At 39.0% G+C, this 26,783-nt stretch overlaps 1 protein-coding gene across 1 annotated transcript in view; it reads left to right on the forward strand.

The window, feature by feature from the left end:
• The window catches only part of ESF1 (ESF1 nucleolar pre-rRNA processing protein homolog), a 33,206-nt gene extending 17,568 nt beyond the window's left edge, over positions 1-15,638 (forward strand). Inside the window, exons 10-14 of the mRNA XM_054819733.1 lie at positions 6,639-6,760; positions 8,143-8,233; positions 13,044-13,111; positions 13,972-14,118; positions 14,709-15,638. Of these exons, the coding sequence (XP_054675708.1) occupies positions 6,639-6,760; positions 8,143-8,233; positions 13,044-13,111; positions 13,972-14,118; positions 14,709-14,996 (716 nt within the window). The 3' untranslated portion in view covers positions 14,997-15,638. The remainder of the gene's footprint in view (positions 1-6,638; positions 6,761-8,142; positions 8,234-13,043; positions 13,112-13,971; positions 14,119-14,708) is intronic.
• Positions 15,639-26,783: the final 11,145 nt, after the last annotated feature.

Genomic DNA, 26,783 nt, shown 5'->3' on the forward strand with positions numbered 1-26,783 from the left:
TCTCCCAAAACCTTTTAGAGAAAGCACATATCATGTGCGGTAGGACAAGTGCTTGCTTACACAGCTATATCGTCGTGTTTTACTTCATCTGTCCACAGTGTGTCAGTATTTGCATTCTTGATGTGGCTCCCTTCTTTGAGTTTTCATACATAGGTAGCTATTCTAAGATTTTTACAAAGATTTGTTGTTGCCACCTTTCAGACTGAGGGTGGAAACTGCAGTTGAAACGATTGCTGCTGGGAATGTGTTTTGTATTTATACAGACCAGGCATTGTTTAAACAGTTAGAAAAACTCCCCCATTTTTTGTGTTGGTTTGGAAAACACATTTGGGAGGGGGTGTTGTTACACAGTCTGTCTTCCGCAGATTCTTGCAACTTGTATGAGTGAAGTTCTGTAAATGGAAAAAGTCTAAGCAACATAAGGTGGTGACATAGGATTCTAGAGCAAACCATTCTTTGGAGGAGATGGAAAGTTGTTTTAAGAGAGACTAAAGAAAACTTTCTTTAGTCTGTCTTGCACAGGGCGAGCAAGAAGTTTTCTGAAAGGCTCTGCCTCTTAAATCTGTGCCTTGCATGTTACAAGTAAATTATATTAGCATTTAGGAACTGTAGTAGAGGTGGAATCCAGTTCCCTAATAAATGGGCTCCTTGTTTCTTTGCTACTGAACTTGACTTTAGAAAATTGGATTTGTTCCATATCGCATCTAGTCCAACCCCTTCCTTACTGCACTTTCTTGCAGGGCTCCTAGCACTTTTGCTATAGCTTCATCTCTTTTAAGGGAGAGATAGAAAAAGAGGAAAAAACCCAACCAACACCCCCCACACACCCTCACCCCCTATCCTGATAAATATGACTGACTTTGTCTAGAATCAGTTGGATGTCTGTGCACTGGCCCAGATTTTTTCATATAATGATGGTTGAATGTACATGTGTGCACAATGAAGTTTACATTGGTAGTTTATAGTATTCGATGTCAGTTCAGCAACTGTGATTTTGTAGTATATGTTAGTGTTTCCTCATTTCTTACCCTGAAAAAGTTAGAGTATTATCAAAGAGCAGAGGTTCTGGAAATCATGAAGTGTTCACTTGCCTTTGCTAGTTAGACTCTTCACCTCCATGAGGTCGGGTGATGCCACTACTACCTATTAGGCCTTGGAATATGGTTTTGTCCAAAACAAAAGTCCTAAAAGGAAGATGAGTGTCTTAACTTTGCTTTTGAGTCTTATGTATGGGAACATTTTAGCCTTTAGTGATTTCTGGAGAGGAGGTCCTGCACACCTGAAAGGGAGATTTTTTTGTTTGTTTGTTTTTTGGTTTGGTTTTTTTTTACAGTGGAGCATAGTCAGCACATGCCGAACAGTAGTTTATAGCTCTGGCGATATATATGCAGTTGAGGCTATGCTTTCTTATGGGAGAGAAATACATTAGTTATTATGTGTTTTGTTGGGTTTTTTTCTTGAACAAATGTGCTTATTTAAATTCCAAAACAATTTAATTATGTTCAGTTAGAGCATTCTGGGAATTCAAAAATAGTTTTTGTTATAATCTCTTAAGACTCCTTAATTTTTTCAGAGCTATTTTATGTCTGTGGAAATATTTTTATTATCAAGCTCTGCTTGACTTATTGCAAAATCTTTTTCCTGCCCAAATGTTTAATATACAGAGAGTTACAACAGTTAAATCTAGGGAGCTTTTCAATTGAAAGACAGAGATTTGAATTAATTTAAGAATTTGAGTTTTGGCACAAATATTTACACATGGTTATAGAAAGCATACTTTGTGAATGATTCAGTTATTCTTGAATCATAATAGTTTTAAATAAACCACAGTGCCAGCAAAAATAAATTAGATGTAGTTCCAACTCTCTTTGGTCTGTTTCTTTTAGGCACAAAAATCAGTGTTATATTTAAGCATCCATCTGTTTTCTTAATCATATCTGATTTGAGCAACAATTACTATACATCTTTATCCAGCTCCCAAAGCTGCCTTTACAAGGTGAAGAGGGAGAAGACCACAACTGCGTTTCTTAATGATATTCAGCCAGTTTTTCATGCTTTTTTTTTTAATTGGACTTGAAAATTCTTCCTTTGGGAAGAATGAGATGTAAATATTTAGCTAGGCTTAAAGGAAACTTTAAAATTTGTTTTCATCAGAAGTCGAATAGCCGGCAATCATGTCTCTGTAAAGTGCGTAGTGAACTCCAACTGTATGTTGTTACAGATTATACGGAGCATGAAAATGCTCCTATGGAATATATATCTCAATCTATATCATTGCTTAGCATGTCCTCTGACTGAAGCAGTCTTAGCTCTTGCAGCACGAAGCAGTGTGTGCTCAGCTGCACGTGAGCTCAGCACTATAGTTCTTCACGCTCGACGTCTTAGCCACCAAGGGTGATACAGGTTTATTTTCAGGCAGTTATGCTATGTTAGGAGAACTGTCTTGAGTTAAGATGTCTTATCTTTGGGGGTGACAAATTCTAATGTTATTTATTTATATAATATTTATATAATATATAATATTTATATAAATATTCTATTTCTGTCTGCCATTCCTTTTAGCTATTTGCAACAAGATGTTTCTTTTTTTCTGGTAAAGTATTACATGCATGATGGACTTGCTTGTTTAGATATCCTGAGAATAGAGAAGTATCTTCTTAGCTTCTAATTGTTGTGACAGTTGCATGCTGTTAAACTTCCAAAAGTTTTCAAAACGAAATGTTTAGAGAAGTAAAAATTCTGGCCTGCCCACCCTCCCTCACTGTCCCACCAGTGTGAGAAGCAATATACTTAGGTTTGTTATAGTATTTATCACACTCTTAATCCTTTTGCTCAGGTATGATTTAGTGTTAGGCTAATATAGATGACCTTTTTCCCCTCTTTTCCTGGCCTTTATTTGTGAAGATTAAATAAAACTAGTGTGACTCATTCAAAAAAAAAAAAAATTGATAAGGATATAAATTAGCCTTTTCTATGGACAGTTAATAATTCTAACTAAAGTAGACAATTCCTTTCCCCTTCTGCAATCAAAAGCCTTTTGACCACTTAAATACACTCTTATTCTCGGGAAGTGGTCTGGACAGTACTTTCTAAGCCATTCTAATCTGTGGAGAAACTCTAATGCCTTTCATGAGGCTGCCAAATACCACAAGAAAGGGCTGTATTTTCCTCCAAGTTCTTCTGTGCCAGATGGATCAAATGATTCCATTTTCCAGGCAAATAAATAAGAAATCTTGTAACCTCCTTTGAGATTTTGGGTCTCTCTTTCTGGAGATGTGACATATATTTTTTAATCCAGCATTTACTGTCTTCAGAGAGAATCTGCAGGGTTGCTACCTGACCAGTAATTTTTTCCACAAAACCACTGCAAAATAATATCCAAAGGAATAGTAGTTCAGTTTCTGGGAAGCTGACGACTCTGCTTTCATTGACTTTGGAGATGAAGAGGGGTACAGTTGGAAATAACTAAATATTTGTTCTTGTTGTATGAGAGGGTTTCTTAGTGGCACGTTTTTAGTGAACCTATACAATATCCTTCCTTTATTGAGGCTCTGCGTTGGTTTGCTGGTTTAGTACCCAATTTTTGTGGCTGTAATGGTTTGCCACTTACTGTTAATTCTGGCTTCTTTCCAGGATGGTAGAAGGATGCTTTATCTTTCTTTTTTGCTCCACTCTTTTCTTCATATAAGGCATGGTTTAATATGATTTTAGATCTTGTCCACACTTCATGTTTCAGACATGTTGTAACCAGTTCTCCGGCCTTTGAATTATTTTTGGAGTGTAGACAAGCGCAAGAACAGGAATTGGTGTTTGCAGTTTTTCAGAAAAACGTTGTGCCTGCTTTTCTGAGGACGGGTAGAACTGTCCATGAAAGTTGCCCATTTTTTCCATTATGAATTCTGTTTTCAGTACCTCTTTACTGAGGAGAGCTGGAAGGAATGATGAGGAGCAGGGACTGGCCAACTGAGAAACCTTGGAGTTGGGAAAAAGAATGGGATCTAGTTTAGGATATCTGGAGAGGTCCGAGTATGATTTCTGAGCAATAAAACTGGTGTGAGGAGCAGGAGAGTAGGATTTGGTTAGGTGACGGCTGGACTGGGATGGTAAGAAGGGGATGCTGAAGAGAGACAATTGGAACAAGTAGAATTTGGGGAAGAGACTGCAAATATCAGGCGTGGAGGGGGGAAGCAGAAACATGATTCCTCCACGCTCCCAAGATATATCAGCCATGTCGTAAAAGAGGATGTTAACTATAGGATCTCTGACTCATTTGTTACAGAAGTTTAAAAAAAAAAAAAAGTGTGTAGTGAATGAAGCAAGGATTTGCAGATAGTAGAAAAATACTTCATTGCTCAGGCTGTTACCTCCTGCCAGGGAAGTGGATTCTGTCTTTCTGCCACTGAATTCTGCTCCAGTGTGTTGCAAGGCAAATCAGTTCATCTCTTTACATGTGAAATTTTGTTTTTGCAAGTGCCCATCCTGTGAAGAAGGTGTTGGAAGCATGTAATCTGCACCTGAAATCAGTATTTGTCATCATAACATGCAAGTGCTATGTGATGTAAAGACTTTTGAAAAAGCATTCCTGAAGTGTATGGCGTTTTTCATGAAAAAATGAAGATTGCTTTTAAATAAAGTGCTTATTCTGGATTTAAATACTCTAGATGTCAAATGGGGATGCTCAAGTTATTTAATGGATTCTTTTTTAAGGTGATGTTTTTGCACCTTTGAATACTGTAAGAATACATGTTATAGAACACTCCGTTCTGTTTCTAGAGTAGGGCTCAATTATGTTTGGTAGTTTTGCTATTATTGTGTTCAGTAACTTGCTATATATTGACCAGTAACACAAAATATCAAGTAGTTACGTGTTCATGATCAAACGGTTAAGATCACCTGGAAAAGGTAAAATGTGATCACGTGATGAGAAACTATTGGAATGCTTATTTACAAAAAGGCTAAATTGAAGGTTAGGACATACTTGTCCGTGCTTTGAAACAGAGGCAGTCTGTGCGAAATTATGGAATTTAATGTAAGCCTAATCAACACATCCAAACCTAACTGTCTGATCTTGTTACGTGAGAATTATTTAGAGCCAGATACCTTGCACTTCTATGGAGTTTACTTTTCTAGGACCCTCGGAAAACTGTCATGCTCTGAAAGTAAAGAGGAAACTTCCTTCAGCAAAGTATTTAGCCACTGTTCCCAACTGTTGACAGGTCAGGAAATGCAAACTTGAGGGCTTCTCTTACACCATCCCTATAACAAAAGGATATGGAAGAGATGCAGATCTGAGTTAAGGATTTAATAGTTACAGTTCCTCACCAAATCTAGTGGGAGAATGGTACTCTTTCCCTTTGATCTTTCAGGTCATGTAGCTGCTAAATACAAAAATTACTTTTGGTAACTTGGTGTGGCTAACCAAGTAAGAGGATGGTTTATTTCTCTCGCTGCTTATTGTTTTGATCTGGAGTTAATACAATTTGAACTGGTAATCAGTGATAACAGAAAACATTCTTTCAAATATTTTTTCTTTGTTTCTTTGAGAGGCTGATATGTTTCAAGCTGTCTATGCCCTTAATCTCTGCTTCTTGTTAAGAAATACTTTTTTTTAAAAAATAAGCTATTTACATCAAGCATTGAATCTGAATCTAGGTTTACTGTCATACCGGCTGTGTACTGCTTTTTAATTTAAGGTAGTTTTCTGTTGTTAAGGCAGACTGGTACTAAGTAGCTTTAGAAGGCTAGATGACTTGAAAATAACTTGTTTAGTTTATCTTAATACATGTCATGTTTTGATGTCAGTACATAATGCAAGAAATTCTTTCAGATTTATTTATGTTTTCCTGTGCTTTCTAGCTGTGAATTCATTTTTACTTTAAACTTATTCAAATAATAGATTCTTGTTCTCTTTTACAATGATGGATGAAAAATACACTGGTCATGGGAGATCCTGCAGCATTGTCATAGAAGCACAGTTTCAGCAATGGAGATGCTATATTGTGTGAGTGAGGCAACTTTATTGTGAGTGAGGCATACAGCTGCAGCGACAACCAGATAATAGCTCTGTGTGAAATGGAGAGCACCAGTTAGAGAGGTTGAAGCCAGCTGTGAGATGACCCTATATTCTGATAGTGATTTAACATTTCAGAATCACCAGCTCACTTAATCTTTTGTACTTTGTTTTGCTGTGCATGAAAAATGGGAATGACTGGATGGTATTTGTGGTGGTTTTGTGCATCTTAACTAATGACAGCAAGGTACATTAAATAAAAGGGCTCTGTATATGTCTGTTGGTGGTGGTTTTATTGTGTTACTCTCATCCTTAAAAAGTGGCATCTGTAGACTGATGTCTGGAGAGGAGACCTTTGTGAGAAACAGCAAGCGTGTTGGGAATTGGCTATCACATAAGCAAGCTCTTCTTCTGACTCTTGTACAGTTTATTATGAAGAAATGTTTTATTTGAAAAAATACATCCTGTAAACTGATCTTATTTATAAAGAAGTTGTTTGAAGCAATATTTATATTGTTTTCACAGACTTGTTAAAGAAAAACTAGATGATTCCTTTGCAAAGGAGGAAACGGTTGAAAAAAAAGTTAAGATTCATCTCATTTCTTTAACTTACTCGTTTTTGTTCTAGGCCTCAAAGAAACTGCTGAAGAAATGGTCAAAAACAGGTTGGAAGGAAAGGATAACCTAACTCCCTGGCAAAAATTTCTAGAAAAGAAGAAAGAAAAAAGAATTCTTAAAAAAAAGAGAAAGGTAATGTTTATATTGACCACTTGTGGGGGGAGTTGTTTGTTTGTTTTCTTAAGTTGCTGTTATTTTGTTTTGGATAAACTAAATAAAAAGTTGTATAGCATCCAGTACTATTTTAAGGTTTGAATGTGCAGCGGTCACTAGTTTGGAAAGACTGAGAGTGCCTCATCAAACTTACAGAGCTAAAGGATGTTCGGGGTACTACTGATCATACATAATATGCTTACACAAAATTTCATTTACTTGTGTTACTTTAAATATAAATGAGTCATAATAACAGTTGTTTTTCAATTTACATTGTTGAATGCGTTAGGAAGGGTCTTTTTGCTACTGTATGCATATCAGTTCAAAGTTGTTATGATAATGATAATTGTAGTTTTGGAAATTATTAGCCTAAAATAATACAGACTTGCTTCCCAAAGCTGCGGTGGCAAAGAATTAATACCCACAAAGAACTACTCAAATTTCAAATTGCAAGAGAAAATTTGGTAAATAGTTCTGTGGATGAATAACAAAATGGTCCTATAGTGACATGAAAATTGCTGCTGCTTCATCTTCCAGACGCAGAAAGTAATTGTGAAGTAACTGACTCCTGTAGCAGTCATGTGCAGAAATAGGCAGATAAATGAAATGTTTGTGCATATGCTAGGAGAAAAGCATGTGGCATACAGAGTCTAGCTTCACTAAATTCTTCAGTTACTCTGACTATAATTCATGTTGCAGAATAATGTTTTTAAGAGTAATCGCTACAACTTCAGTTATGCTGTGCGTTCCGGTAAGTTTTAACTGGCATTTGATGAGTAACCTCTTCAACCTTACAGAAGATGAGTGCAATTCTACTGTTGCTAGAGCAACTTCTGCTAGCATAATATTCTTCTTCAGTCTGATAAATTAAGTCAAGGGGCAAGGTGTACGACAAAATACTTCCAATAATAAAATTTGTTCTTTTAAATCCAAACTCAATCTTTTTGAATTTCGGAGCACAAAATGAAGCTCCTTCCTCAAGTTTTTCCCCAAGTAGAGCTTTTGTGGAACATAAAGTAAGGGTATAACATAAAGTAAGGGTATAACAATGCTGTGATCCTGTAATTTGTTGGTATGGTTAGCTAGTGCATCACAGCTTGTGGGTACATGTCATAAGGATCCTCAGAGGATGTAAATAGCCCTTCTTCAGCTACATAAAAAGCTTTCAATCTGTGAAACAGATTTTAAATTGTCGATTTGTCTTTACTAGCAGTTTTTAGTGTCTTCTGCTTTTATGATGTTCAGCATACAGTATGACAGTTTTCATCTTCATAGTTACTAATAGAAGGAACATCTCATTCCAGTGAAACATTAGTAGTAGTTTGTATGTTGATGGAAATAATGACTGTGCTTTGTTACAGGCTACTGCTGAGAAAGAACAGAGTGAAGATGAACTTCCACCTGATGTTGATCTCAATGACCCATATTTTGCTGAGGAACTTGAGAAAACAGGTGGGTCAAGACAGGTGACTTCTGCAATAAATCTGCCCTTTCTTTCAATAATGAGCTTTAGAAACAAAGTTGGGCTAGAGTAAACACAGAGATAGCATGTTCAGAGTGAAATAAAGTAGGTGCCATTTGCCTGAGGTTGCAGGTCCTCTTCTTGTAAAATGAGGCATATTGTGATATGTGGAATGGTAGGGAACATTGTTCTCTTAGCTTTTACCAGAGACAGTTATTTAGCCACTTTCTGGGGATGGCTGTTAGAAACAAGCTGACCATCTGCTCCCCTAAATATTCCAGAGGAAAGAACTTCATTGCTTTCAAAGCCTGTTTCCTTTTATATAGGAGGAGCCAGATATGTATGGATCTCTCTGAAGTTTGGGTCAATTACATAAATGTCAAATCTTTTTGCATCGTCAACAAAGTTGTGTTTCAGAAGAAATCAATTTTCTTTTCTCTTAATCAGATACACGTTTTTACCAGTGTACTCTGGCTGCCTAGAAACCCAAATAGTGAAATGTAATAATTTAGGAAATAACTTGTCCAGTTTAGATTTTTAGGATACTTTTTTTACAGGCTTTTTGGTCTGATGTTTAAGTTAGCTTTTGCTGTGGTAACAGCAGATTTATTTTGAGTATGATTTTGCTGGTTAAAATTTTAAGGTAGGGACAATCAATAACTGTGAGTTCCTGGCTTTCCATGCTTTTGGGAGCCAAAACCTAAGGGTGGCTCACACTGGTGGATATTAAAAGAAGAAAAGAAAAAAAAAAGGAGAAAGAAAACAAATGAACAAAAAGAAGATAGCAACAGATTTACAAGTATCACCAGTCTGTTCTTTTGGTTGTGGGTTTTTTGGTTTTGAGTGTAGCAGTTCAGATCCAAGTTCCATTTAAAAAGAGTAAATTACTTTTTTTATTTTGATACCAGCCAGCATAGGCTTCTGTCCTGATTGTCTGAAGTTTATATCAGGAGAAAGTAAATAACTAAAAACCAAAACGTGGACTTCTTTGTGTCTTAATGTGCATATGTACATGTCTTACTAATCTGAAGTACAGAACAGTAGGGTGAGTCCTATCCATGTTTTATAGAAAATACCACAATTTCAAGTGCCATGCAATGCTGTTTTCTGCCATGCTTTCCTGCTGAGTTGTGTCTAGGTTATTTCAGGACTCGTAAAGCTGCCAATCCTTCCGCCACTTTTTTTTTTTTTTTTAACTAGGAAGGTTATGTAGGTACTATCGTACTAAGGTTTGATGTTTCAGCGTTCTATGTGAAATCTCTGATAAAATGTTTTCTCCTGCATTATATAAGAAATTCTTTGTGCCATGGAGGAGGGACTCAGCAGAGAAAGATTCTTAAACCTTCTTGTCCATAATATAGAGGGTAAGCTTTTAGTGTGTAATGGAGTCTTTGGGGACAATAAAATAGACATAAAGGTTAAGAAAGTGAAGCTATCATCTGCAAGATTACTGATAAGCTACTAAGAGGAAGAAAGCAGAACGTGGTTAGCCCTGGAGAAGTTTTAAAGGGAGAGTACAGTTGTTGGCTGAAAGCCAGTTGATACTTTAACGATGATTACGCAGCACAACTTTGTCTAGCTTTCACCAAGTTTACCCAGAAGAGCCTCTGTCTCATAGCTAGAGTTGTTTTTAAGCACAGCTAGCTTATCCACTTGGGGAAAGTGGGTTACAATCCTCTTTGAACTAGGTTGTAGCTCTGCCAACTTCGTATCTAGGGTATAGGCATCAATAACTTGAATGATTGTAATTTTTCACAAGCCTTCCACAATTCCCCTGAAAGATTGAAATTCCTTCCTTAAACTGACTGTCAGATGATCTTAGATTACGCTGAAAAAGCGTATAACAGGATATGTTTGCAGACTCAGGTGGACCAATGCAGAAATGGTGTGGACGCAACAGTGCTGTTAGAGTTTTGCAGTGGTGTCTTTGCTCCCGTGCTGGATTCACTTGTTGGCTGTAATGTGTCTGGGTCTTGTATAAGTTAGTTTTTGACAACCTGAGGCAATTGAAAGGAAGCAAGGGCGTAAGGAGCTGTTAGAGAAACGGCCTAACAAATTTGCATGCTGTAGAAGGAGAAGTGGAAGTTATGGGATTTGTCACTTTCATTTTACCTTGATGCACGTGTTGTTTCAGAAAGTGTAGAACTTTCATTGGCCTTGGCCAGTTTCAGTCTTACTGCATCTGTTTCTGTGGAGTCTCAGAAAAGGTTCACTTAGAATGATGTTTGTAGCATAAATTGTTGGAAGATTAATAGCTGAATAGTGTAATTGCTTATTAACATGAGAGCAATGTCCTGCTTTTGGAGATCACTGAATAGTTTCAGAGTGCTTCAGACTATTAAATGTAGTTTCTATCGATCCTTCTTTGAGGAAAAGGGCTACATGTCTTTACACATTATTACAACTCCTATAGGTTCCAAACCATTTAATGCCTTCTTGTGATCTAATTTATGATATATGTAGGAATTGATGGCTTTTTAATGCTGGAAGGTCACAGTACGACTGTGGGGACATAAGAGGTTAACAGCAAAATCTGAGTATAGTTGTAGGACCTGTACTTGGAAGATAAAGGTCTTAGCTGTAACATTGATTGATATACTGCATGTCTTTGCAAGGCTTTGGAGGATGACTTTCAAGCTTCTGAGTAAGACAGATGAGAGGTCTTATGAGAGGAGTTTTTGGTCTGGGGTCGGTCTCTGTATTTGAAGTCTTCAAAATTATGATTAGCTTTTACTGTTAGCAGTGGCAAGTTTTTGATGTGCAAAGCAAATGTTGCAAACTAAATTCTTGAGCTGAGAAAGAGCTTGAGGGGGGTTTGCAGCAGAGACTAGAAGCTTTTCTCACTGGCTGGTAGCTGCGATTGGTTCTGCATAGCATTGAAGACGAGTATCTGCTGCTGTAGGGTGGACCAAATCTGATTAAATGATGGCAGCAGGGATCAGGTGGTAGGTAAAATCCGAGGGTTTGGAATCAGTTGGGGAGGACTCTTACCATAGGTTTTACATTCAGCTGTGTGCAAAAGGTGGAAGGGACTTCCAGAATGTGTGTGGGGAGAGGGACTACGTCAGGAGAAAGAGGAAAACGATGTATTTGTGAATTCTGAAACCAAATGACTTTCAGCATGATGCAAAGTTTTTAGTGCTCAGAGTGATTTTGGGTACCAAGCTGTTTTCATTACCTGCACAGGGTCATAGTAGGAAGCAAATAGTTTGATACTAGTGCCTGGTTCACCCCCAGCTGCAGCAACAGAAGTCTCTGAAGGCATGAAGAAAAGTTATCTTCACCTCTGGGATTCTGCGTATAGTGAAAGACAAGGGAAGATGATTTGAGATCCCTTCTTTCAGGGATGGGTGGAAAGGCTAAGCAATTTACTGATTTAACATCTAGAATAATTGTCTCCAATTCGTATCTCTGCGCCCCGTTTCCTTTTCTGTAGTTTAGCCAGTTCTGGGAAGATACAAAAGATTTCATAGTTGTTGAAGTCTTATCTAAGACATTTATTTCTCCCTTCTACACATCAACATAAGTTGTGTAGGTTAGGTAACATTATTATATATGAATCTGATTTTCCTGCACATTTCTGGAACTACTAAATCAACAATTTAGTTCTTGAGGTGATGACATTGCGCATCTGGATAGCTTATTTTTTGGTGGTGGTGGTGGTTTATTTCTTCTAGAAATCCATTTCCAGCTTGGAATCCATTTAGAAATAGTCAAGAGAATAGTCAAGGGAGGAAAAACTGTTCTTCAAGAAACATATCCTGTTCCAGAGTATGTTTAGTGATGTAACTTGACGTTTTTTTGGCATGTTTGTATTTCTAGTCTGACTACAAATGTGGCTTAACAAAATGGAGCCAAATATCTTCCTTAAGTGTACCCCCAGTGGACTGTAATAAATTGCCTGGGAATGTAATTCCAAGCTCAAAGGTCAGAGTGTGTGGTTCAGGTCAGGAAACCTTCTGCTTTTCCTGCTCCTTCTTAATCAAGGTCCACAGGCATTCCAAAGAGAATAATTTGATTTTGTAGGATTTATAAATGGGTCTGTTTTCATTAAAAGTTGTTTGACAAATGGTTTATGCTGTTAGTATTCATTATGTCTGTCTAATCAGCACTTTGTATCTAAAGTAAATTCTAAGACACTAAGAGCTTCATCAGAAGAATATTCAGTCTGAACAGAGTCGATCATATTTTCATTCCTGTGATTCTGTTCAGGTCTTATTTGCAAGGGGTTTTTTGTGCTTGCATGGCTAACAGTACAACATGGTCTTTTAGCCTTGCACATAAATTTAAAAACCTGTTTGTCCTTGGGTTTTTTTGGCTGATGTACTCTTTTTCAGCTGGCAGACTTGTATTCTGGATACAGAGAAGATACACACGTTTGCTTTTTATTCTAAGTATTTACTACATTGTCTACTTAAGTAGAAAGAATGAACAATTTGAAAACTGAAGGACACTTCAATTACATTTATGAGCATATAAACTAATTTCTATTTAAAACGCCTTGGGAGTGGAGTAATACTCTCTATGAAAAATACAGTAAAACAATTTTTAACTGGTTTTTTGATGACTTGTTTATGCCATTTGGATATTGCTACCTCCTTAAATTAAACAAATATTCAGCAGGTTTTTATTGCTTTAAGTCTAGCTGGTTTTTCTTAACTTTTCAGCCTTTTTCCATATCTGACATTTAAGTATTGATTACAAGAAAATGAGATACGCTTAGAGGTTTTATTCATAGGTAAATTATACTTTTGTGCATAAGCTTGAATAAATGTGGGCATGTCCTATATTTGCACTTAGGTTTAAAGAAGAAGGCAGAATCAGTTGAAAGTACCTCAGAAGATGAAGATGAAGTTGAAAAACAAAAGGTAAAGTGGTTTCAAATGTTAAGAATCAACACATGTTGCATTGCCTGAATTCTGCAAATATTAATGTTACGTGTTTGTGAGCGGAACTACTAAATTCCATAGGACAGCAATAGAAGAAAACTGTATCATTTTAATAGCGAGAGCTTTTGGGACAAAAATTACCCAAGAAGAGTGGTAGATGGTCCTTACTTTGATGTTTTAGGATTACGCCATGGTGTATTTCTGGAAGATCATAGTTGAACACAGCCCAAGAGGGTTAGGTAGCACGGAAATGTCAGGGCACGAAAGCCACGCCGGTTGAGCTGATAGTCCCTCCAGCTTCAAAGCTATCCCAGTCTGTTGGCCTGTTGGGCAGTGCTCAATGTCTACTTTTAACATCAGCGTTGTATGAAACATTTGTGTGTTCATACCTTATCCTGTAGACTTTTATCCTTGAAGACTGAATTGTTTGCTTTCGCATGTTTGCTTTTCATTCCGTCTGAGAACAAGTTAACTAAATATATTTATTAAATTTGTATATGTTAATTTTAATTTTCCTATATAAATATCAATATAAAATTGTATCCATTTTTAAGTTATGGTGTACAATTTTCAGATTAAATTATTAGTATGTTTGAAAGTCAAATGTAGGTATTTGCATTTATTTTATACCTAATAAAAAGGAAATCAACTATTGTATTTAATATTACACCTCAAAATGTTAAAAGAATGTTGTTATGGATGAAATAATACTGCCCTGACAAACCTGTTTCAACTCATTTATATATATGTAGACTCATAAAGACTTCATTAACGAGGTGCTCAATTTTTCATAGAAAACTTAATTTCATGGTATATGTGACTTTCTTATTTTTTCACAGGCTGAAATGGCCCTGCTTATGATGGATGATGAGGATGATACGAGAAAGCATTTTAATTATAAAAAGATTGTAGAACAACAGAATTTGAGCAAGAAGAAAAAGAAACTTTTAATGAAAAAGAAGGAATTAGTAGAAGATGACTTCCAGGTAATGGCGCACTCTTGATTTTGAGGCTCAGCTTTGTTGATATCAATTATTTTCATTGTTAATATCAATTATTTTCAGGACAAATTTGGTGGTTTCATATCCTTCTCCTCCCTTACTCTGTCTGAAGGAGAGATCTACCTTTTTAGGGAGTTGCAAGCTGTTTTCAAAAAGTAAGAAATACTCTGATACAAGGTTGAAGGGAACAGATTCAAACTCTGTGTAAGATAGCAAGATGCTCTTTATGCAAGGGTGTGTACAACTCATTGCCTAAAATACTCATTGGTATGTTTGTTCTATTGTTACCCACTGCCTCTTTCATCCTGGCCAGTCCTCAACAACAAACCTCTCCTTGGTCTGCCGATAGAGGCACAGACAGGATTTGTACAAGCATTCACTTGTCTGTTTTACCAATTGTATCTTCTGGCTGTCTACTTCACGCTCACTGGGATTTTGTGACTGGAGCAGTTCCAGGAATGGCGAACAATCGCATGAGCTACAACTCCTTGAGCAGCTCATATTTTATTGCATTTAAAAGCTTTGATATCGCGGGTAAAGGTTACCTAAAATAAGTACTTCTTTTCTGCCTTCAGGTAAATGTTGCCGATACAAGATTCCAAGCCATGTTTACTTCTCCCCTGTTTAATTTGGATCCTTCAGATCCAAATTTCAAGAAAACAAAAGCAGTAGAAAAGATCCTGGAAGAGAAAGCTCGCCGAAGAGAGGAAAAGGAGCAAGATCTTAAGGGGCAGGAGAACAAGATGGCAAAGAAAGGAGAGGTTGCAAAGAAAGCCATAGATCCTGCCTTATCAATGCTAATAAAATCTGTCAAAAATAAAACCGAAGAGTTTCAGGCAAGGAAAAAGCAGAAATTCAAATAACTGAACTTTGTTTTTACTCAGACTTTACTGTAGTCTCAGCTCTTCTTACTGGCAACATGTATTAAAGTTACTACAGCCTGCTCTGATTCCTATCCACCTAAAATTTTCCCAAAAGTCACTTAATTATGGTGGTGAGTTTTGAAGTAACTAGAGCAATAATCACTCTTTTCTGCCACAACAAATACTGTTTTGTACTATTATTGAAAAACTACACCTTGAAAACACGTAAGGAAGGAATTGATGATTTCGGGGCAGTTTGTTTTGTATCACGTGGTCTCGTAAAGATAATAGAAGTGCTGAAGATGGCTACAAAAAGTAGTCATAATTATGGTTGTATTTATGAATAAGAAAAACACTTCTACAGAGGTTTATTGCTGAGACTAAGTGGTCTTAATGTTTTTAATTCCACAGAAGCCTGTAAAACAGATCTCTGTTGATAAAGTATTAATATAACTGAAAATTGCAGAAATTTTGTATACAGGTTTTTTGTATATTTTTAAAAGATTACATGTATGCTTCATTAATTTCTTGTTTAAATACTTGAAGACTTCCTGGATAATAGAACTAATTAATGGAATTATTGCCATTTAGAAGTGTTGCATTAATATATATTGGAAAGAAATGGTTTAAATTGGCCTGAAAGAATTTTGGGGCACTTAGCTGTGTTTTCTTCCTCTGTACCTAAATGAAATTATGTCAGAATTAAACTTCTTGCTATTAATATTGCATTCACATTTATATAGTAACACTAAGAAAAAATCTTCCATCATTGCAAATGTTGAAAGAAAGAAGTGAAAAGCAGATCTAGATGATACAGTTTTAGAAACCCTGTGGTTTGGCAATGTTAGTAGTAGCGTCGGTGATGAAGGTATCGATGTTGCAGGGAAAATACAGTAGGTAGAAAATTATCTTTCTTCCCTGGAGTGTGGGGATTTATTTGTCTGAAGTTTTGAGTTGGGTTTTTTGTTGGGTTGGCTTTTTGAAGTGTTTGCTGGATCAGCACTACTGGAAATGCAACATGCAACATGGTATCAAAAAAGAATGAAAGTTTTAGAAACAAGGAGCTGAAAGATTGGTAATTTTAAAGAAGTATTGTTAATTTCTAAGACATTCTACTAATTTAAACAAAGAATTCTATTAAAACAGAGGTTAGAAACTATAGGTAATCAAAACTAGTGTTTATATGACATACATATATCTCAATATGTAAAGGAGATTATGGAGTCAGATGTAGCTCATGAGAGGCTGATGGCCGCACTGGACAAATTAAGGGATGCAGTATAGAAATACAGGCGGAGATGGGTTTTGCAAGAGTGCTTTGCAATGATGTCCCTGAGGAATACTTGCAGACCTTGAGCATTTTAAATCTAATTGTTCTTCATAAACATTTGAACATCTTCAGATTCATTTTCAAGTAGCTAACAGAAAAAGTTGAGGAGGTACTACAGTCTTTGTCCATAACTTGGATCCAGCTTTTGTGGCTTCTTAGCCTTTCAAGCAATACCCAACAAACCCACGTTTTGTAGTTTGAACTGACAAACTGTGATGGAGAACAAGGAAAACTTGTCCCACTGGAAATGGCAGGAAGCTTCTGAACATGGGTGTACAGTGGAGAACAGCAGAATGGTATTCAGCAAGATACAAAGTTAGAAAGAAAGAGGCAAGAAAGATGCTCTGGGAAACAGAATTTTCTACTGAGGGAAGTGACCCTGCATCAAACAGGAGAGCCAATTGTTACTAATTAAGAAAATGTTAAGCGTCGTACAAAAGTCATGGAGTGTACATATACAGATCTGATACAGGCAGTGGATAGGGAGACAAGCCTCTTCCATAATGAGAGATCATATTAAATTTATAATAAAATTTGCAGGATGGAAAACTAAGTAGTTGTCTTCAATGCAGTTTCTTAAGACTGGCACATATGATATGATTTCTAGGCACAAAGTAGTGAAACCAAGCCGAAGGGGTAAAATTTAGACATACCATGTATTTGTACAGGTTTTTTTCTAAGTGTGGTTCATTGTACAGCTTACATGTTGTAGGCATGTGAAACGCACTAGGGACAGTAGCTTGAATTGAATGAGATTTAGAGATTGGATATACGAACGTTAGTGGTGACGGAAGGGCAAGAATTTATGTGTAAAGTGTGTGGAAAATTGGATAGCTGAGAACAAAAGCAAAGGGTCTGAAGAGAAACCCAAGTCAAATGAAGGCTCCACCTAGCCCAGTAACAGGAGATGCTACTGGTGCGCTTAAAATATTGCACCTTGTCAATGGGGAAGTGGAGAAGTTCATCATTGTTTTAACTGTTTCTTCCAGAAATGCAGCTTGGGTAGGACTAATTGTTGTAGGCACTTACTCTGTAAAAGCGCCCTTTTATAGCTGTAGGAACAACAGTTTCATTCCACGTTGGTGCACTGACAAATTCTGTTTTAACACCGGGTCCACACACAGTCTCCTGTAACTTGGTTTAATAATTTGTATGGAAAAGCAAATTTGGTGAGGGATGAAGGCAATAAACTGCGCTGTCTCTTAAATCCTTTAACCCTGCCAAGTTCTACCAAATACTTCTGTTTTGATGCATTTGATGTGCGCGCTCTTACAAAGGAGCAGTCCTTGTTTGTGCGCTAGCAGTAGGCATGGCCTGCTATCATATTCACAATGACTAATTTGAAAGAAAAAATGGTTATGAAATTAAAAAGTCACAAATAGCGATGACTTCTTTTTGAACTTAGATGATAAAAGTTATGTTGTGCCTTCTTCACGTGTACACGTGCTGGCTACCTTCTTTCTTCCAGTTAGGAAGCCTCGCCTGTCCTTTGTACTTTGTACAAAATGCACAAAAATATGAGGGCAGACTTGACAGTGATTTTAAGTATTGGTTTAAAAAATCTGTTGTGTGCTAATGTGTATTTGGTATCATGTAAATGCTTAACGTATGGTAATTTTATCTAATCGGATGTTCTTTCGTTGTTGTTGCTGGTTTTGTTCTCGAGTTGCTGAGTCCTGAAGGGGCATCTTGGTTGGGAAGAACTGCAGGGTCTGTCCCAGCCTGCATCTTCGATGGGAAATTTTTGGTCTGTTTATAAAACGATGAGGTCTAACTCTTCTTCTCCCCCTCCCCCCCTTTTTTTAATCAAGTTATTAATTACTAATTGCTAATGGCTCAAAGCCTATCATCTAATCTCCATAATTCCCGAACAAGGCTAACAAAATCTGAAGTTAGGTTTCTTTCTGTGTTTTCAGCAGAAGCACATCTCAGAAGCCTGGTAAGAAGTGGTCAGGTCTCATCTAGAATTCCTCGCAATTCGTTGCCCTTGGTGTAAACAAAACAAAGGATGTTTTTGACCATCTCATCCTTTCAAACATGAAAATAGGACCTAGAAGCTCTAACCTCTGAACTTTAAAATATGATTTTGTTTTTTCCCTTTCACTAAATGTCATGTAACTAGCAAAAATGACAGCAATTAAGTAAAATACACATTAAAACCCAGGACTGCTAAAAGTGAGACACAACTAATTTTTCTAACAACTTATGGAGGTCTGGTATAAAGTAGTTTGTCTCCAAGTTGGCAGCCACCAGAGCTCATGCTACAGTGTAAGCCAGACATTTAAAGATCTAATATTACAAGTGGAAATCACAAGAGGGTTTGATTTATTTAAAAACCGAGAAAGATCAGACAACCAGAGATGAAAAGCTGCGTATGTTTTCTATTATTCCTTCCTTCTAAAAATTAAATGTATTATTTCCAATTAACAGCCAGTTGGCTTTTTGTTCTTTTCATATTTCAGTGGAGTCCAAGAACAACAGTAAGTCGTGCTGTCATGTATTTTTTTTTAGCAAACAAAACAACCACCTAAAATACTGTGGGTTATTTTAAAGAAAGTCCTAGAAACTTATGTTATACTTATTTAAAACTGCTAGAGTAATAAGGTGGTTTTGCACTTGTCTTAAGTCATGAGTTAAATACCTCAGCCTCAGTTTTGTAGCTAGGAACAATGAAAGTAGTAGTTCTGATGGCTCAGTAATTTTATTTATTCTCTATTTTGTAGAATACCTTAAAAAAGCTGCAGCCTTCCTAATGTAAAACTGGACCTTGTCATGCACAGGACTATGTTACTGTGTTCCTGTAAGAAGCAGGACAAGGTGGCAGGAAGGTCTGTTGTCTTGTGTATTTTTTCTGTGCTTGGCATACAGTGTTACAAACGAGAATCTTTTTGTCTGGGTTCTGGATCCAATCTAGATTAATGTCACTTAAGGTCATTATTACTTTATATCCTCCTCATCACCAGCCTATGAGTAATCCGTGCTCAGCACTGTTCCAGCTCTCTATTTCAGCCATGCACAGCTATGTAAGTCTCAAACAACATTGCTCCTAGCCTCCAGTGAGCGCGCTGGCAAACCTCGCTCCTGTCCCGTTCTCTGAGACACCCGATCCAAAGGCTGGTTGCCACGTTTTCATGGGCAAATGCTCTTGGACTGCGTCCCACGCACTCCTTGGCACTGCACGAATCCCTTGGTGCTGCGCTGAAATCCTGCCCGAGGCGCTTAGACCTTCCTCTCTCTATTTCTGGGATGAGGAAGGAGGGAAAGGACAATTGAGGCAGATAGGGTTTGTATTGACGTCTGACAGCATGAGTCAAAGATGGACGTTGTAAGTCTGAACAGAAAAACTGCCTGCTGCAGTCAGCAACGTGTGTGGCTGAACCGCTGCTCAAATGGGTTGGCAGTTTGTCTGTGGAAAATAGAAGTCTGACCAGAAGCGGTTACCAAAAGGGCTAAGAATAGCAAAGTGCCTGGTTCACATTTCTACAGGTGATTAAGAGTTAAAATCACTTCTGTGGAGTGCAAAGCCCCTAAGCATAAGCTGCTTCCCTTCCTCATTCCCCCATCTACCTCACCCCTTAGGTTAGTGCCCAGGCACTCAAAGAGGGAGCGGGTGCATGAGCTGCCCCAAGAACAGGCCCCTTGGGCTTTAGGGGGATTTTGGGGCAGGGCAGGACAGCCTGAGCCGCCGGTCCTGTTCCTTAAAGAGTTACGCAAAAGTGACGATGACGGAGCAGCACCAGCAGGGAGAGAGCCTTGAGAAGATGTGTGGTGACAAACGACACCGCTGGCGTTGACCAAGAGTTGTTCTGAAGGGTGTCCTTACAGCCGGAGGTGGGAAAGAAGATCAGTAATTCCCAATCTGACCGCAAGTTACACTTTTTTTTTTCCAAGTGTTTCTCACTTGGTGAATTTTAGAGCTCTGTATGAGAAAACTAAATACAAATACCTAGGAACCGAAACTATGTCAGAGAGAAAATCAAGCATGGTACGTGCGAAATCAGCTCTGGCATTTGTTTCAGTTACAACGGATGCTTTTCTTTGAGCTGTGCTCTGACAGGAAAATGCCATGAAGGGAGCAGTCTTCATTACTCTATATTTTGGTGTCCAGTGCTCAACTTTGCAAAATACCTGTTTTGTTAGCGGATTTTCAATTTTAATTTATTCTAATGCAATAAAACCCACAACTCTTATGCTTCACAGAAGCCCATCTGCCTCACGTATGGATCGTCACCTTCTCAATCCAGAAGACCAGCCTGACCACTTCAAAACACGTCCTAACTGTTAGCAGCGGACGGCAGTGTGCTCTGCGGAGTTTACCAAGTCAAGGGGATGCCGCACGAGGCGATGGCTACAGACCTACTTGCAACACGCTTGTATTAGCATCAAAACAGGTGCAGCAGACCAGTGACGCATAAAAGGAATAGAAACATATCACGATGTGAAGTTAGCTGGCTTTCTTAAGGGGCCTAAAATGTACATCTGATAGCAAATTTGCCTCGTTAAGCAAAGATGCGTTTGTCACAGAATGGCTGCCTTTGCCATAAGTCAAGTTTTTGAAAGGTGTAAGGTACAATATACAGAAGAGGGGTAACAGTGATGAACTGAAATGCACATATTGAAAGTCATAGATAAAAAGTGTAAATTCCATCCTGAAATAAACCTGCATCAATTTTTGTATCGATCTCAACCTCTCCAAAACACAAATTTGCCGATAGAGCCCACAAGCTAGTTGGAGGGATGAGAATGGATATTTTTTTTTCTCCTCATTTTATATCCTGCAGATCAGAACTTCTCCCATAAGAGAATGATTCTGCCAGTTATTCTTATAGCTTTTCAGTGAATTTAAGTATCCTGAACTCTCTTTGTTGCACTTGGATCAGTATCACAGAATTTGAAGAGAAGGATGTTGCGAAGTCTGCCCTACTGAAATTGTATCACACCTTAGTGCAATAAAACAACTTTGGTTTGGACTAAGTCATTACCCGTGGAGAGCTGCAGAAAGCAACCATGCAGGTCAAAACCCATAAAAATAGTGAATGATAAAACCTGTGGAGAAAACCTAGTCCAGGATTTACTTAGTCACCAACTTGGCCCATTTTGCCAAAATATGTACTTTTAAATTGTCATATTTAAATCTGCACCATGCTTTGTGTGGGCGTGAAGAGAAATGTTCTCTGACTCTGAAAGCCACTCTTCTGTGAGTCCTGGTTTCCTGATTTCCCACAGCGGTTGATGGGGAGATGACTATCCTGCTACAATGGCCAGTGTGTACCCAGTACGCATGTATCTCACTTTCCATCTTTAAAGAATAAAGACAAAACCTTGCAGGGATTTACTACCGGTGGTTATTTTGGCAACGGCTGATGAATGCATATTTGAAGTTTCATTTCTCAAAAGTCCTGTGTCTTATGATTTGGCCTCCATCTAGTTACAACTGTGAAAGCTGGCTGAGAGAAGATCACAATCACACTGAGTTTTTTGAGATGCGATGGAACGAGCGTTGGAAATAACCGTGTGTGGGTGTTGAGCAGCCGGGAGAACGTGGAAAGCTATTTAGACGGGTCCAGGATGCTACAGTATTTTCTTCATGTAAAGTGGCTCATTATCTGGAAAAAACATTATTTTACTGGCTGGAAGTCAAAGAAGGGGCCTCTTTATATGCAGAGGAACCAACAAGCGTGCCTGGAGAAGACTGCAGGCTTATTTACGCTACCTGCAAAGATCAGCCAGTCTTTCAAGGGGGATTAATAATGTGGTACCCGAGTGGATTGATTCCAGCCTTTACAATGGCCTTCAGATGCTCTTCTCCTTCTGCATGCAATCACTCAGATAACAATTTCTGTATTTCTTGGTGCACTCAGCTTCTTTTTCTGGTGACTGCAGGACCGAATTGCTAAGTTCCTAAACTGGAACGGTCGATATAGGGCTGTATTTTTATGTGCTTGCCTTTTATTTCTTTTTGGTTTGGGTGGTAGTATCGTTTCACATGGCTGCTTCCCAGACAAATTCTTGGTTAAAGTGCTAATATTGTCTTGAATTGATTGTCCTCTCATCTGGGTCAAAAGCGATAGGAGAGGGGTGTGAGCCTTCTCTTCTACTGCCTTTTCTCAGCTCCTCTGTCCTGTAACAGGTGTCCAAAAGCACTGAAACCTCCCAACCCAAAGGTTCAGCTATTTGTTTCCTGGAATGGCTCCTTTTGTAAAGCAGGGATAAAGCAGGTTTGGGAGGTCAGGATTTCTTTATTCAAAGTAGTTCTCCTGTTGCCCCACAAAAATGCTACGGAATTATTAGAAAGGCAATCTAAACTCTGATGAAAAGCCTGCCTTTTTTTGTCTTCTACTATTAAACTGAATATATATTCTGTCACTGCACCCGCCTGAGGGCCACAGCCTAGCAGCTCCGACTCCACATTCTAGTCTGACTTGAAGAGGCTGAATTACTTCGCTATAGGTTTCTTCATGAAGTTATGTCACCTTACGAATAAAAACCAGCAGTCTTGGGTGGGTTCTAACTAGCAGAGGTGTCAAATGGCTTCTCCCTTTTCTTTGTACTTTGCTCACATCATCTTAACAAACTAGTATGATATCTGAATGTATGCTGTCAGATACGTAGGTCTGATTTGACAGAACCTCATAGGTACATATTGTGTTGCCTAGACTTAGTCAAAGAAGCTCCAAAATTTATCTCTGCAAGGAATTTCCTCACTGGAGGTACTAGAGGACACGTATAGGGCATCCACCCTAACCCTGTTTGACAACAGATTATACTCCTGAGTCTGAAACGGGAGTTGTGAGGCAGCAGAGCAGAGAGAGGTTAGACTTCATCTTGTTATCCCTGAGCTGAGGCAAATGATTTTGCTTGGCACGGTGTTAAGCGACTCGCCGAGTGTAACAGCAAACGCACACCCCTTGCGCGTGGCTCCTAACAGAGCGTGGGTCGCGCCTCTGGAGCAGAACGCTTCTCAAAATCCTGGTCAAAGGAGAAGATTCCAGCTGCATTGTGTTGAAGTGCTTCCTGTAGGGATGTGCTCATACCTGCGTGAATGTCCGTGGGTCTGCCTGGTGTCCATGGGTCTGCCTAGCTGGCTGCAAACACATTTAAATTCTTTTTTTCTGAGTGCATGGGATCACCCCACTCAATGTTTGGTCAAAAAAACCCCCAAAAATATCCACCCTCCGAGCTTTTCTTTCAGGAAACGGAGGGTGTCAGTATTAAAACAATACTTTAAGTTCCAAGAAGTAACTAAGCAGTGACATACGTGTCTGCATTCTTACCTCAGCTTTTATTTAATTAATGGTTTCATTATAGTATAGCAAGTGAGATGAAGCCTCTGGGCTTGAACAGCCACTTTTATTCCAAATAAATTAAAGCAGCAGATAAGGTCTTTATCATATTAGGAAGTAAAACTAGTAGAGTCTGCTTCAAAACACAAAGTGCAACAAGAAATCTAAGATAATCAACAAGAAATAGAATAAAACCAAAACCAGGCATTAAAACACAGCTGGAAACTTTGTAAAAGGAATAAAGTAAGCCTTTCACTTCAAACTTGTATGCTGGGGAATGATTTACAGAATGAGATCACCTTTTTATTGGAGTAGCACCACAAATCTAGAGAAGAGCAAGGACCAGAAAATAGGAAAAAACCAAGAAATATTTGGCCAGTTTGGAAACTGTCACCAGCAGCAAGGGACAAGTTAAGTAGAACCATCAAAAAACAAGTGAAAACAGACATTTGGATTTGAAACCGAGTTCTCCTGGAGAATGGGGTAGGACCAAACATTGGCGATGTTTTTAGCTTCCCCCCCCTACAGAAAGAAGGGCTCTGTGATCATGCTGTCCATCCATCAGTCTGTCAGCCTACCTGCATAATTTGAACCTGCTGGCCCACTTCAAGGAGATTTGACAGACGGATCAAGTCAAAATATGCGTAGCTCAGTCTCAGCCACATGTTGTACTGCCTCTTTCTGAGCCGACAGACAGGAGACGTGGGCAGAGAAAGGGAAAACGAGGGGGGCAGAAGGTGCATAGGACCTTACACAGGACACAGCAATGAACGCACAAGGTCAAATCGAAGCTTCTTTGGTAGTGGCCAACACTGTGTGACAAAGAAAGGCTGCAGCCAGAAGGCAAGCGCATGGCAACGCTTCCACGCAACGCCCTCCCTTTCCCCTAAAATCAGATTGTCATAGCTCAAATATAACTATTGCCATCTGAGAGGCAACAGAAGTACTTTGTCGAATCTCCTTGGTTCACTTCAGCAACACTGTCAAGCATAACAAGGACTTTAAAAAAAAAAAAAATTGGCAACGGAGCAACTCACAACTGGGATTTGGACCTCACGTTAAAATCTGTGAAAGGAAGCCAAAGATTTTGTAAGAGTTTGTGGACTTCACGTTATTTCCTTGTAGTTTTATCCAGCAGAAGAGGAAGCACCTGGTAATGTGGAAGACAAAAGCCGATCTCCATAAGCCATGTAGTTTTGTGTGCCAAAACTGTGTGTTGAAAAGGGAGACTTGCATTTGTTCTTGACATATTTTTGCATCGTTAAAAAAAAATTTAAGGCTGGTCTTTGAAAAAAAAAAGTCAATAATACAAAAATTAATGGAAGCACATTGTTATTTATTGGGAAAAAAGCCATAAAAAAGGTTTGGGTGATGATAAGGGAGATCAGGAAGGAGCCTCTTGAATACCTGGGGAAGATCCTATATAGGAAGATTAGGACACAGTGGAGGTGGAATGAAGTCCAGGGCTAAAAAGGTTAGTTTCCAGATTTTTTATATGGTTCTTGACAGTTCAGTGTGCAAGTTTCTGTAAAGGTATAATAAATAACTTGCGTACAGCACTGCAGCCACAAGCTAAAACGTATTTGCTACACACACAAGACCAAATTATGTTTGTCTTACATGGAAATGATGGTAAAAAGTGCAAGTAATCTATTAGTAGTTATTATTTGCTTTGAAATGTATTTTGGCTAGTGAATAAAACTGGTGTCAGAGGAAGTTCTGTAGAAACTTGATTTGTAAAAATTCCCTTTAAAGATGTAGTTTGGCTGAAGCAGGTCATTTCCTAACAGCTGGTTTTCAGTGACCAAATGATACTGTCCACGATGGCAGGAAGCAAAGCAACAGCTACATGCTGCACTGGCTTTTAGGCAAAGAAAAATGGGAAGGAGTTGAAATCTGCTTCATCTAGAGGGCTCAGGAGAATCTTTTATATAAAATATATCCTCTCACTTCTCATGTTGGAGCTTGAGCAAGAGATAAGACAAACTTCTTCAGTGAATTCTGCAGAAGGAACAACTGTGTCTTCATCTTACAAAAATTTTACAGATTCAACTTGAAAAAACTGACCTTTGCAAATGAAAATTTGAGCTAAGATAAACATAAGTAAGTCCATAACGGCATCTGGTCTTGTTTCACAGTCCTACAAAGAAGAGCAGGGGCAGTAAGTCTGAAGGCACTTTAGGAGCCATAGACAGTGTGAACTGGGGTACACGAAATGGTGCACACGTACACACCTGGTTCCCAAAACTGCCAGTAATGGCCATCAGAGAAGGTATGAAGGAAATGGGATTTAGATATGGCTGCCCTCACTGCTGAGAAGGTAGCTTTAGAACATGACACCAGCAGAGTTGGCATCATCTCCTTCAGAACAAAATGGACAGAAATTCACAGGAACTTAGTATTCCCATAACAAAACTCAAATGCCCATTGAAAGAAGGAGATGCAAAGTATCCAATTGGTGTGAAGATCTCCTGACAGGACTGTTGTCAAAGAAGATACCTATTTATAATCAGTAAAGTTAGTTTTGTTCAGGGCAGTCATCGTAGGTCACCTGCTGGAGCAAGGCAACAAAACCTATACAAACCCTTAACACAAAACAGACCAGACACTGGTTTGGTTTTTCATTAGGTTTTGCTCGGTGGAAACAGATGTTTGTGAGGAAGCTACCGAAGGTGAGGGAGAGAAAAGCGGCGTGAAGGCCCGGTGGCCCGAGAGAAGGCTGGGGGCCGGCAGGATAGAGCTGCTTCCCAGGCAGGTGCGTGCACCTCTCACCCTCACTCCTCACAGCCCCAGGCCTGGCTCCTCTTCACCTGGGCAGCGCCTTCTCCTCAGGGAGGCTGCGGCTGCCATTTCCCCCACCCCACGGGGAAGCCGACGGTCGCCGCCTGGGCTGGCCGCTGCCTGCTGCTCTCTCGCAGACACCCCCCTGAGCCCCCGGCCGGCAGAGCCCGCCTGGCAGGCGGCAAGTAGACACAGACATGAACACAGAGACAGCTCCAGTCCGGTCCTCCCAGCCTGAGGGGAGAGCAGGGGGCGCCCTGCTCTTTACGTCCAGCCACAACGCCCACTCTGGGGCTGAGCCCCCGCCCCCCGCCGCGATTGGCGCTCCTGCGGCACCTGGCGCGGCATTCGCCTTTCGAACCGTCAATCGGTTTACACTATTTCCGGTCGCCT

This window comes from Grus americana, chromosome 3 (genome assembly GCF_028858705.1).
Source record: "Grus americana isolate bGruAme1 chromosome 3, bGruAme1.mat, whole genome shotgun sequence".
In the NCBI taxonomy this organism is placed as follows: Eukaryota; Metazoa; Chordata; class Aves; order Gruiformes; family Gruidae; genus Grus; species Grus americana.